The 13759-nt window shown below is 28.6% G+C and overlaps 1 protein-coding gene across 1 annotated transcript in view; it reads left to right on the top strand.

Moving 5' to 3' along the window:
- Positions 1-1339: 1339 nt before the first annotated feature.
- The window catches only part of Myo31DF (Unconventional myosin ID), a 64862-nt gene continuing 52442 nt past the window's right edge, over positions 1340-13759 (top strand). Inside the window, exons 1-2 of the mRNA XM_065499423.1 lie at positions 1340-1357; positions 2452-2869. Coding sequence (XP_065355495.1) covers positions 2778-2869 — 92 coding nt within the window. The 5' untranslated portion in view covers positions 1340-1357; positions 2452-2777. The remainder of the gene's footprint in view (positions 1358-2451; positions 2870-13759) is intronic.

Below are 13759 nucleotides of genomic sequence, written 5' to 3'. Positions count from 1 at the left end.
TCAATCAACCCACTAACTAACTCTATTAATTATAGTTGGGAACATCGACACTTTATTTTTCCTCCATACAAAGGGCACTGATACACGTTCAATATATATTGTGATATTTGGATCGCGATCCATTGTAATGGATCACGCAAAATTAGGTTATTCCGCTATTTGCATCGCGATCCATCAATACTGCATTCTACACGTTCAATAAATATCACCATACTGGATCGCGGTCAATATACATATATTGAACGTGTAGCAGTGCTCTAATGATTTTTTTACGTGCATTTTATTTTGAGTGTACAAAAGTAAAAAGTACTGCACCCTATTACAACTCTGTAAGTTCTGCAAGAAGCAGCGTTGCCAACTTACAGGAAAAACAAAAGCATCTTTTAGGGGTTTAATAACAGCAACCACAATGTAGATTTTGGATCGAAATATGTAAAATCATTGATTAGGAATTAATTAATTTAATAAATATTTGTTTTATGATTACAAATTCTAAATAAATATATAGACTCTATATTAGAGAAACACATTTCTTTACATTTTGCTATGCTTGTGTTACACAATATTATTAGTTTAGCTCATGATACAATAATTGTTGTATCATTGTTAGTCTGTTTTTACTAGTTTTTTTCAAATTTCCGTTTTTGCTTTGATTTTTTATATTTTTAATATTTTTAATCTTTTTCTAATTTTACTAAAAATGTATACGAACGAAGCTATTAATAAATAACTTCTTTGTTTAACTTTCAATTTCTTTTTCTAATTTGTTACTTTTGACAAATTAATCTTGTATGATTATTTTTTTTTACATTTGATAACATTTTTTAAATGATATTGCATTTGTAGCGATTTTTATGATATAGTTTGGCGGGATGTTTTACAGTTATGTTGGCAATAGTGGATATATAATATCAGTGTTGCCGTATTATATTTTCTATACATATTTGACTGCTGTTAAGTTAGTGAATTATTTTTTAATATTCTTTAAGGTAATTCTTACAAGCAAACTTGCTTCTATATGTAGATTTATAAGCGATAAGTTTCTAAAAATGTAGGACAAAAATCAATTTATTTGTTAAAATTTGCATAATAACAATTAAAAAGTGTATTTGTTCGATAAAAATAAAAATGCATTTTTAATGATACTTTTCCTTTGGACTTTGATAAATTTTATTTCAAAAAATGTTAGGCCTTGGCAACCCTGGTCGTACTAAACAATTCGTCATTTGCTAAATATTTTCTTCAGTTGAATTTTGTTTTTTACGCTGAGTGGTTGTCTTGGGAACGCGCGCGTTTATTTTCCCCCTCTTACTTATTTCTATATATTTCTTATTTTGAAAATACACACTTTAAGAAGGTAGTGTTGAATTAAAAAAATAATCATAAAATATTATTTATTATTGTTCTTCTGTTGTATTCAATTGATGGATTTGTAGTGTATGTGTGAGTGTGGCTCTTCAATATTATTGCCAATAATTATTGTTTATTTTTAGTTTGTTTGTTTGTGCCAAACTAATTGATAAAAATGCAAATGTCATAATTAGTCACACAAGATACTACTTACCATAGTATGTAGAACGTACGTACGTATGTATAGTCTGCAAAGTATCTTAAAGATTTAGAAAAACAAACATTCCGATAGTGATGATCATCATAGCGTTGGAATTAAACGCATACATATGTATTTATGCATGCTTGTGTTTGTATGTATTCGTGTGTGTGTTAGCCACCATCATTATGGTATTTTTTTATAATATTTTTGGAGTGTTTTTGTTTCTTACATTGTTAGTAAATATTTTTAGCCAATTTAATGAATTGGGTGAAATTTATTTAGAGAAAAAAACCTAAAGCTAAACTGTCTCGAATACCTACTGACTTTAAACTTTTGACAATCGGTCTGTCTGTATGTTATTAGTGCTCCCGCCAACTACGAAAACTACCAAAACCGATCGAAAGACCGATCAACCTACAAACATAATAATTATCATAATTATTATTTATGCATAATTAAAAATTGTTTGCTGTGTGATGATTAAGTATTTTCATATTATTGTGTTGCATTTCATTATTAATTATCATTATATTTTAATTATCGTTAATATTTTAACCAAAAATAAATCATTTACGAAAAAGGAAAAACAACAGCTAAAAATGAGTGACAGTGAAATTTAATTTGCTATTAAATATTTTTTTTGTTTTAATTTTGATTTACTTGTTGTATTTCTTTCAACATCGTTTTCTCTCAAATTCAATTCTTCATTGTTTTTATTTTATTGTTATTTTTTTTTTTTTAATTTTAGTTAGTGTGTGTTTTTGTACTTAAATATTTCCACCAACTTGGCATTAAATTTATATTTTGACCAATTTTTTTTGTTGTTTTCTTTTTTTTTATTCTTTTACGTCTTCTTCCTCGTCATCATGTGTACGTACGTTTTCTTCGTGACAACAAAGTGTGTTTGTTTTATTTCAATTCTGTGATTTTACAATAAACAAAAATTTAACAACAAAAATATAAAAGAGATATAAAAATTAAAGAAAAAAATAATAACAATAACAAATTTTTATATGAGTGTAGTAACATTGTCAAAATAAAATACATAAACAAAAAATACCTACTATAAAGAGATCGAAAAAAAAAACAATTGCGGCATTTGTTACGTTTAAGTGATCGTCAGTCAAAAAGTTTGTTCTTGTAGACGTACAACAACAATAATAATAATAACAGCAACAACAACAACAACCACCACCACAAACAACTATTACAGCATTTAACCACCATGGCCATGTTACAACGAGAAGTTGGTGTGCCAGACTTTGTTCTGCTGGATCAAATAACACTGGAAAAATTCATGGATAACTTGAAGAAACGGTAAGTTAAAACTTAATCTACAAAAAAAATACCTACATTCTCAAAATAATTAGTGTCCGGCCGAATATTCGATTTCGAAATAGGCCATAAATCGCTTTGGCCGAATTCCGCAACTGAAACTTTTATCGATCATAAAACCAAATTGATGTTATGGTCAGGAATCTAAGCTGAAGGTAGAGTTTCTACCAATAAATCAATATATTTGAATTACTTTTAATTTCATTTGAGTTAATTTTGAATCTACCTACATATGTATATGGTTTTTCGATGTTAGACGACGATCGCGATATAGAACGAGATACGAATCTCTAATTTAATGTAAATGCTATCTATATTCGTTCATATTAATTAAGCTTTATTTTTCATTGTTTTAACTAGAGTTTCTAAAATCCGAACAAATTGAAAACCGCCTTTTCGGTTTTAAAAATCAGTTCTGGTTATTGTTAGGAGATATGAGAAGATTCCTTGCTTCTAGGGTTCCTACGCGGGAAAAATTTCCAGAAATATCTTTTTTTGTTAATTTTCGGGAAATGTTTGTCGGGAATTTCTTCATAAGTTTTCTTCTAAAAGTTACAATTTTCAGATTCGTTTCGATGGTCAAATTTGTTGCTAATTGAATCATTTTATTATATCCATAGAATTTTTCGGTTCTAGCAACAGATAGTCAGTTGGTAAAGAAGTATTACGGTTGAAATAACCGAATGTTTTTCCCACAACTCAAACCACAAGAAAAATTTGGTTATTAAGAATGAATCTAATTTTACAACTTTTTTCAATGAATATTATTCATATTTAGAGAAAATTATAAAAATAATAGTGGTTCAAATTTGTTTATCTACAATCAGATGTGAAAAATGTCTCTAACTATGCATGTTTTATAGATTTAACATAGTCGAAATTCTTAAGTTTTTTAATTAAACAAAGAATTTATTGATTTTATACTGATTAAAACTACCACTGTGACAATACCGATAAAATGCCACTATTAAATTAGAAACCCTTATAAAGGCTGCACCAACATTGTACAACCAAATATAGTTATTTTATACTTCTTTTAAAACCCTGATACAATTATAAGTCAATTTATTCGAAAATAAATTTCTGGTTTTTGGTTTAATTTAGTGTTAATAAATTCCCGGGAATTCCCGGGAATGAAACGATTTTTTAATTTCCTCCCGGGATAGAAAAAAGTCAGGGAAATTAGGACCCTACTTGCTTCACATACGAAAGGCTGTTACTTTAGAAGTTTACAGTAACACAAATATTATTACAAAGGAATTCATCGTATGTAATTTTTATATCAATTTGACTTTAGAGAAATTAAGCTCATTGAATTATGAATATGTTTTCTTGTACCCCTTTAATTCTCTGATCTGTATCTTAACTACTATTACTTGTTTCAAAACTTGACAATATATTAATCAAATACCAGAGTACAATTTGAAGACTTTGGTAGACGAATCATCAGGGTCTAAAATCTTTTTGGTTTCGGTGAAAACCGAACCATCTTTCCAACTGAAGTTAATATGTATATGACGCGTAAGAATGCTTGGATAGCCTTATTATGGTCAAATGTGTATGATTTTTTTGGCATAACATTTTATTATATCAGATGTCTGGGTGGGGGTAAGTTTTGTTTATAGTTTATACAAAACATACTTGTGCAAATTTGTTATTTATTTCACGATTTATACGAAAATTACAAGCATTTTAAAGGTCTGCGGGCTAGGATCAATTACAGATCAATTCATGTAGCATTTCAAAGAGTGAATTCTATTATAACACAGTAAAGCAGTTCATAGCCGCTTGTAGCAAATCATATCAGAGTCTTAAACGGGAATCGAAACCCGATATCATATTTGGAAATGAGTTCTAAAAATTTACAACATTTGCAAAAAATAATTTTTTCATAAATTTTTGTTGACAACAATATTTCTTTATTGATATTTTTTAAGAGCTTTACAAAAATGTTTAACTTTGAAAATTAAAAGAGATTTTTACACGCACATCACATGAATTATCTAAACTACTGATATGAACGGCCCTACAGATGCAATTACTTAAATATGTATGTAATTTTTTTTTGTTTTCGGTTTATACAAATCTTAAAATTTTTCATCTTAATCCTGCTACATGTAACCTTTTAAATAATTATAATTTGAAGCTACCTTTAATGTGTGAATGCTACTATGTGTGGTTGTGTTCTAAGTAAATTTGTCTAGTTCAAGGTCTTTCCAACAACGTAATAAATAACTGCATGAAAGGTGTAATGTACCCGGCTGATTACTTTAGTTTTAATATACAGTTGCTTAAATAAATATTACTCACTCCTCATGCACACGTTCTCGATCACTTACTCTCCGACACTTTTGTTTTTATGAAAAAATAAACAGGTTTTTATGTCTGACAAATTTGTAGTGATTTTAGGAATTCTCATAGTTAAACATACAGTGACGGACAATACAATAGAATCACTACATATGAATTCGATTAAAGCGGTAAAAACATAGAGCGGAAACTCGAAAAAAACTCAAATAAAAAAATTACTCAAAAAAGAGTGTTGTTTTTGTTTTCACATAGCTTTTTTTACTAATACATTCTCACCACTTAAGTTTTTGACAACTGAGTTAGGTCTTTGACAGGAGAGTTTCCTCTCTATGGGTAAAACTACAAAATTTGATTTCAAAATTTAAAATTTGTTCATTATATATTAATTCTCATAACGTAAACAATAAATAGAAAAAAATAAAAAAAATAACACATTCTTATGTTAAAAACGATGTCAAATCTAAAAGACTAAATTAAATATGCGACATTCAAATAGAATCAATCAGTCTTAAAATGATCAAAAATAAACAATCATCATAAGAATTCGTTGTTTTCTTAATATTTTGTTGCATATCAATTATTTCTAATAACAGCATCAAATCTTTTGTGGATTGAATTTAACAAACTTTCGCATGTAGATCGGGAAATTGCATACCATATTTCCTGAATTTTCTGCCAAAGTTCTTCCTTGTTTTTCAATTTTTCAAGTCCGAGTTTGTCTTTTACTATTTTCCATAGGATTTAAGTCTGGTTATTGAGACGGCCATTCCATAACATGAATTTTGTTATATAAAAACCTTTTTTTGGCTTTGGGTCATTATCTTGCTGGAAGAGCCATTTTAAGGGCATATTCCAATCTGCATGTGGCTTTATAACATTCTCCAAAATATTTACATACAAGTGCTTATCCATATTTTCTTTAATCCAATTAATTGGACCAACGCAATACCAAGAAAAGCTTCCCCATATAATAATATTTCCCCAACCATGTTTAAACGTTTTTGGTTTTTGCATTTTTTGGACGTCAAACCCATGTCTTATCATCACTACCAATTAAATTAATGGTCGTTTCGTCCGTCCGCAACACATTTTGCCACTTTTTTATATTTTCTGGCCCACACCAATCCTTATGATTGCTCCTGGTTTTAAATGAAATATTGGTAGTGATTCTATTGTAATGTCCGTCACTGTACATAAATAAATACGTACTGGGTTGTCATTCTAATAAATGTTACTCGAATAAATGAACGAATATAATTTTTTAATTGCGAATAAATATAATATTCGATTGCTAATTTACGAATACTCGAGTTCATATAGTACATATTATCAAGATCAAGATATCGCACTCGTTCAACAATACTGTATTAACTCAAAATTTTAAAATGTTCAGTAGAGGGCAAAAACTGTTTGTGATTACATTTTAAGAGAATTTGAAAATCCGAAAACATCATATTAATCAAATTCCATTTGAAAATATATTTACATTGTTTTTCTTTAAAATTTTTGCAATTAGTGCAAAATAAATCAATTTTTTCAGTTAATACCATTTTTCTGAAACTTCTCGATAATTTTTTGTATTGTTTTATCAAGAAAACAGTATTAACTCAAAATACAACCAAATTTAAATAAAACAAGTAAGAGTGCTATATTCGGCTGTGCCGAATCTTAAATACCCTTCACCAAATTATACCTCAAAAAATTTTAAATATTTTTAGGTAAACAAAATTAAATTTTTTAAAAAATTTTTTCAATTGTTATTTTAAATTTTAAAATTTTTTTTTTTTTAAATTTAAAAAAAAAAAATTTTTTTGTCTTTTAAATTTTTTTTTTTTGAAAAAAAAAAATTCGGGTTAAAATTTTTTTTCCGATTTTGACCCATTGTAGGTCCAACTTACTATGGTCTTATATACGTTGCAAATGTCTTTGAAATATCTATCATTAGATATGCATATTGTCTATATTAATGCCTTAGTAATCCAGATATAGGTCAAAAATAGGTCAAAAATCGAGGTTGTCTTGGTTTTTTCCTCATATCTCAGACATTTGTGAACCGATTTTGCTGATTTTAAATAGCAAAATTCTCGAAAGCATGTCTGACAGAATTATTGAAGATTTGAATCCCGAAGATATCTGGGGTCTTCAGAAAATTGATTTCAACAGACAGACAGACAGACGGTCAGACAGACAGACGGACATGGCTTAATCGACTCCGCTATCTATAAGGATCCAGAATATATATACTTTATAGGGTCGGAAATGAAAAATGTAGAAATTACAAACGGAATGACAAACTTATATATACCCTTCTCACGAAGGTGAAGGGTATAAAAATTTGATTATTTTTAACTTGAATAAAGGCTCAATTCAAAATAATAAATTTTTTTTATGAAAATATACGTTGTATATCTATTTAAATTTTTGTATTAATTCAAAATAATACCTTTTAGTTGATACAAGGTAGTCACTAATTATCACGAAAATGGTCTCATATGTGGTTTTCGAGATGAAAGAGTACTCGGAATAGGTTGAAATTTTTACAGTAGATAGATATTGATGCAAAAAGTGAATTTTTAAAAATTTTGAGTTAATACAGTATTGTTGAACGAGTGCGATATGTTTTTTAAATCTATATATTGTGTATATAGATACAAATATCATCAGGTAAATAATTCAGACTTTAAACACTAAGGGGAGGCAGAGCCTCAAGATCGGGTATATGAAAAATTAAAAATAATGCCAAATTATTGTTCTCGATTCGCTTTGATAGATTTTTATATATGTAGAATCTATAGAGCCACTCCTATCTCTTCGAAGGTATAGGCTATTCCCACTAATTTCCACGCCCTTCTTAAAATCCATAAATTATTTTAAATTGGGTATTAATCCATCAGTTTGGCATCAATCAAATGTTTTTATTTATTTATTAATTGACCCATATTCATTGAAAACAGCAATTAAACAAGAAAAAAACACCATGTACTGATATTGTATGAAATTACATAATTCTCTTCATTTTCTCTTTATTTTAAATGACGAATTTTAAGATACATACATATGTTCATCGTTGTACATAATGTTTTATACATTTAAACATTATTCATTTACAATTTGTATTACCAACAACTACCAGCAGATAGATGTACAACATATAAATCCAGTACAAGATGAAAATTTATTGTAATAATCAAATTAACTGCAAGTGTAATACGAGTATTTTGTTTGGCACGCAACGCCACTTGTAATAATGGAAAAAAGTGTAAAAAATTAAATCAAAACCAGGAAAAAAAACTTGATTTCAAATTGAATTTTTAGCCAAATTGTATGAGTCAATTTTGATGAGTCCATATAAGTAAAAACAAAACTATTCGTAGTTCGAACATTTATGAGGAAACTGCAATCGCAGTTTCGTTCGCATTGGAGGTCAAAATGCATAAAGTGGTGAGTGCTGCGCCACAGAGGAATACAAATCGATTTTTATATGACTGCATTGCATCTACAATTGCACATAGTTAGTTATACATAAATATGATGTACAAATGTACATATGTACATGCGAATATAGTATGTATTACATACAAGTGTTATTTATATACTGAGGCAAACTACAAATATTTACTTGAATTTTATTTTAAATTTTTAAAACTATGGTAGTAAAATTGCAATGTTCATTCAGTCTATGACATTGCGATAAATGTTTGGAGTTGACTCATTCATTTTTGCACTCACACCTGTGATTGCTTTGTCGGTTTGACAATACGTCTCTGCATATTGTATATTTTATTGCCCACGACATATTTATTAAATTGAATATATTTACAGGACCTTTAACGCAAACATGTGTGACGTATATATATTAATTATGCATTAAACACATTCAAGACAGCAGGCTACCAACTTCAATCTGTCAAAAATAAAATGCACACGTTTATATGGAGACGATTATTTTAACGACAGCACAGCTACACGGCCACACAACTACTCATGCCGATGTAGCCGAATTAGGCTAATTTCTATTTTTGTCAACTACAAAACAGAAATAGTGTTGCTAATATAATATAAAAATGTAAATCAAATTAATAAAACAATATATTTTTTTACTTAATTAAGAGAAGTTTCTGATAACCATATTGAAATAAATTAATAACAGGTACATAATTAATTATAACCATATGGGGCATTTCATGTCAAGTGAACCAACTTTTGAAATCGATGTCTTCCGATCGGGATGAAATTTGCACCAAGGTTAGCTCTATTGGATAGTAACTCAGACACAATTTTTCAACAACATCGGTCGAGAACTCTCTGAGTTATAGGGGGTAAAATTTTGACAATTTGGTCAAACAGGGGTTTTTTCTTATCCATGTAACTTATTACCTATTGTTCTTAGCAAAATGTGTCCCAAATAGTATAGATAGCTATTTTTTCGATCTTTCGAAAAAAAATATTTAAAAAAAAAATAAAACATTTTTAATATTTTTTTTCCGAAATCAAAAACTTTTTTGACTTTTTTTTAAAATGGGTCCTTTTTTTTTTTTTTTTTTTCTTAACATAAAGTTTAGATATTTTCCTTGAACACCTACTTGGTCGCTTAGTGGGATGCGAGTGGGATATCTATCAAAATAAATATTTTGTAACTCAAAACATAAAATTTTTGACTTTTTTTGCAAAATCAAAAACTTTGTTGACTTTTTTTTTCAAAATGGACCCTTTTTTAATCTTTTTTTTTAGGTCAAACAAAAGCTTAGATATTATCCTTGAAGACCCTTTTGGTCGCTTAGTGGGATGCGAGTGGGATATCTATCAAAATAAATATTTTTTAACTCAAGACTTACAATTTTTGACTTTTTTTTTTTGCAAATACAATTTTTTTTCCAAATGGGCCCTTTTTTTAAATTTTTTTTTGTAGTCAAAAGAAAGCTTAGGTCCATTCCTTTAAGATATTTTTAGTCCCTTAGTGGGAGGCGAGTGGGATATCTATCAAAATAAATATTTTGTAACGCAAGACATACAATTTTTTAATTTTTTTTTGCAAAATCAAAATTTTTTTCCAATATGGGCCCTTTTTTAATTTTTTTTTTGCTCAAAAGAAAGCCTAGGTCCATTCCTTTAAGATATTTTTAGTCCCTTAGTGGGATGCGAGTGGGATATCTATCAAAATAAATGTTTTAACACAAAAATTGTATGTCTTGAGTTACAAAACATTTATTTTGATATATATCCCACTCGCATCCCACTAAGCGATCAAAACCATCTTAAAGGAATAGGCCTAAGCTTTCTTTATAGCAAAAAAAAAAATTACAAAAAGGGCCCATTTTAAAAAAAAGTCAAAAAAGTTTTTGATTTTGCCAAAAAATCAAAAATTGTATATCTTGAGTTACAAAATATTTATTTTGATAGATATCCCACTCGTATCCCACTAAGGGACCTAAAATATCTTAAAGGAATGGACCTAAGCTTTCTTTTGACTAAAAAAAAATTTTTAAAAAAGGGCCCATTTTGAAAAAAAATTCGAATTTGCAAAAAAAAGTCAATAATTGAATGTCTTGAGTTACAACATTTTTATTTTAATAGATATCCTACTCACATCTTCCTAAGTGACAAAATAGGTCTTAAAGGAAAAGACCTAAGCTTTCTTTTGAGCAAAAAAAAATTTTTAAAAAAAAGTCCCATATTGGAAAAAAATTTCAATTTTGCAAAAAAAAATTAAAAAATTGTTACAAAATATTTATTTTGATAGATATCCCACTCGCATCCCACTAAGGGACTAAAAATATCTTAAAGGAATGGACCTAGGCTTTCTTTTGAGCAAAAAAAAAATTAAAAAAGGGCCCATAATGGAAAAAAATTTTGATTTTGCAAAAAAAAATTAAAAAATTGGAAGTCTTGAGTTAAAAAATATTTATTTTGATAGATATCCCACTCGCATCCCACTAAGCGACCAAAAGGGTCTTCAAGGATAATATCTAAGCTTTTGTTTGACCTAAAAAAAAAGATTAAAAAAGGGTCCATTTTGAAAAAAAAAAGTCAACAAAGTTTTTGATTTTGCAAAAAAAGTCAAAAATTTTATGTTTTGAGTTACAAAATATTTATTTTGATAGATATCCCACTCGCATCCCACTAAGCGACCAAGTAGGTGTTCAAGGAAAATATCTAAACTTTATTTTAAGAAAAAAAAAAAAAAAGGACCCATTTTAAAAAAAAGTCAAAAAAGTTTTTGATTTCGGAAAAAAAATATTAAAATTTTTTTATTTTTTTTTTTAAATATTTTTTTTCGAAAGATCGAAGAAATAGCTATCTATACTATTTGGGACACATTTTGCTAAGAACAATAGGTAATAAGTTACATGGATAAGAAAAAACCCCTGTTTGACCAAATTGTCAAAATTTTACCCCCTATAACTCAGAGAGTTCTCGACTGATGTTGTTGAAAAATTGTGTCTGAGTTACTATCCAATAGAGCTAACCTTGGTGCAAATTTCATCCCGATCGGAAGACATCGATTTCAAAAGTTGGTTCACTTGACATGAAATGCCCCATATATATATTTTTACTCAAAATAATTGTTTCAATCTTAATTACTTTGCAATTTTGTACGGTTATTTTTTATTAAAGTGGCACCACTGAATTATAAATCAGCTGTTTACTTTGTAGCTGTCGTCTTTAAAATAATTCAGTAGCTGCCACACGACTACAACTGTAACCAGCAGAATTTGTGTTCGTGTAGTCGTGTAGCCTGTTGTCTTGAATGTGTTTAATGCATTAGGTTGTTTTTTTACATTTGTTCGAATATCATGTAGTGCGGGTCGGATTTATACAACACAGAAATAAAATTCCAATGTTGAATATTTGTCTAATTAGGATAACGTTTTCCTATGCCAATCAACGGCCAATTCATCAGGCCTGTTACAGAATTCCATTCCGATCAAAAGTGGAATTAATTCCGTATTTTGCTTCTTCAGAAAAAGTAAAACGAAAATTTCTTTCGGAATGAAACCACTTTCAGTTTACAAAGTGGAATTGATATTTCTTTGTAATTATTTGTTTTTCTAAAAGTTTTAATCAATTTCTGTACCAAAAGCTTCCCATTTGTTTTTATATAAAAAACGCTTTCAAATTTAAATCAGAAATATAGAATTATTAAATATTTTTGGAATTAATAAATTACACGGAATCTCAAGAACCTAAAACGAAATCGATCGGAATAAAAACTACGGAATTGAAACCATTCCGAACAAAATGAGTGACAGGTCTGCATATTTTATATTCAATAAATTTTATTTATTTAGTTCGGCCAGTGGCGTTTTTGAATTCTGCCTACATTTCAAGCTGAGGCAGAAGTTTACAATAGGTGTGTTCGCGTGTACTTTCCAGTAACTTTATTTTAGAGAGTAAAAATAAATTACTCTCAATCTAAAAAATTGCAAACAAAAAAGTAAAAATAAGTTGTATTTATTATAAATCAATTCAAAACGTTTGTTTTGTGTTATTTTACAACTTTTCTTTGCAAACTTGTAAATTGTATTAATTTTCAAGTTTTTAGTTTTGATTATATTTGCAACCATATGTTTTAAACATATTTTTATGTTGATATTTTTTACTGGACATTTTTTGTCCAGTAAAAAATATCATGTTCTCTATCTACGAACTGTCACTTTTAACACTCTCTTGCTCTCTCGTTACAAGTTTTTAAAAGTAAACGAACGGAATCCCGTAACTTCATGTGATAATTAACTATTACTTTCCATTGTCTTAGCCATTTTTCTAATTCAAATATATATACTGTGTCATCGCACTGATGACATTCTTTATTAAACTTACTCCGATTAGTAATTTCTGTGATGACGATATGTCATCACATCGATGACATTTAAACCCTGATGACAATTTTGTCAATTGATGTAAAGGCTTGCATCACAATGATGAAAAGTGTCATGGGGTCAAAAACGAAGACACTTGACATAGAACTGATGTCAAAATACATCAGCGTTGCGACTGTTTTTCTATCAGTATATCTATATGATCTTGTAAATAGCGAGACGCTTCTTGAGGGTTTTTAAGAATACTTAGAATAGCAGTATCATCAGCAAATGTAGATGTATGATTGTTTATTGGTATATGAGTTGTATATATCAAGTATAGGATGGGTCTGAAGATAGGATGCTTTCGTAAATGCATTAAAATTGCATCACTGCAGCATAAGTAAAGTTTAGCGTTCGAAAAAGCATATTTGACATCATTGATGGCGCAAATTTATTCAATCACCGCAACATTACTGTTTGCAAGTAATTGCATCAGTAATGCACAAATTTACTGCATTTACGCATCCATACTAACTTGGGGGAATCCGGCATCAATAGGTTGCGGAAAAGTCTACTTCTTTGAGTTTAAATGTTATGCCAGTTAAATAAATTTCCAATAACTTATGTGTGTTTGCAGATAAATTTAATATCAATTTGAATGTTAAACCATTAACGGCCATTTTCACAATGTACGATTATTTCATTTTAACCGGAAAATTAACTAACTGTCGGTTTGTTTAACGGGGACCATTTAACCAAC

Source organism: Calliphora vicina, chromosome 2 (genome assembly GCF_958450345.1).
Source record: "Calliphora vicina chromosome 2, idCalVici1.1, whole genome shotgun sequence".
Classification (NCBI taxonomy): domain Eukaryota; kingdom Metazoa; phylum Arthropoda; class Insecta; order Diptera; family Calliphoridae; genus Calliphora; species Calliphora vicina.
The sequence above is the reverse complement of the archived record's forward strand: the minus strand, read 5'-3'. Positions and strand labels throughout refer to the sequence as shown.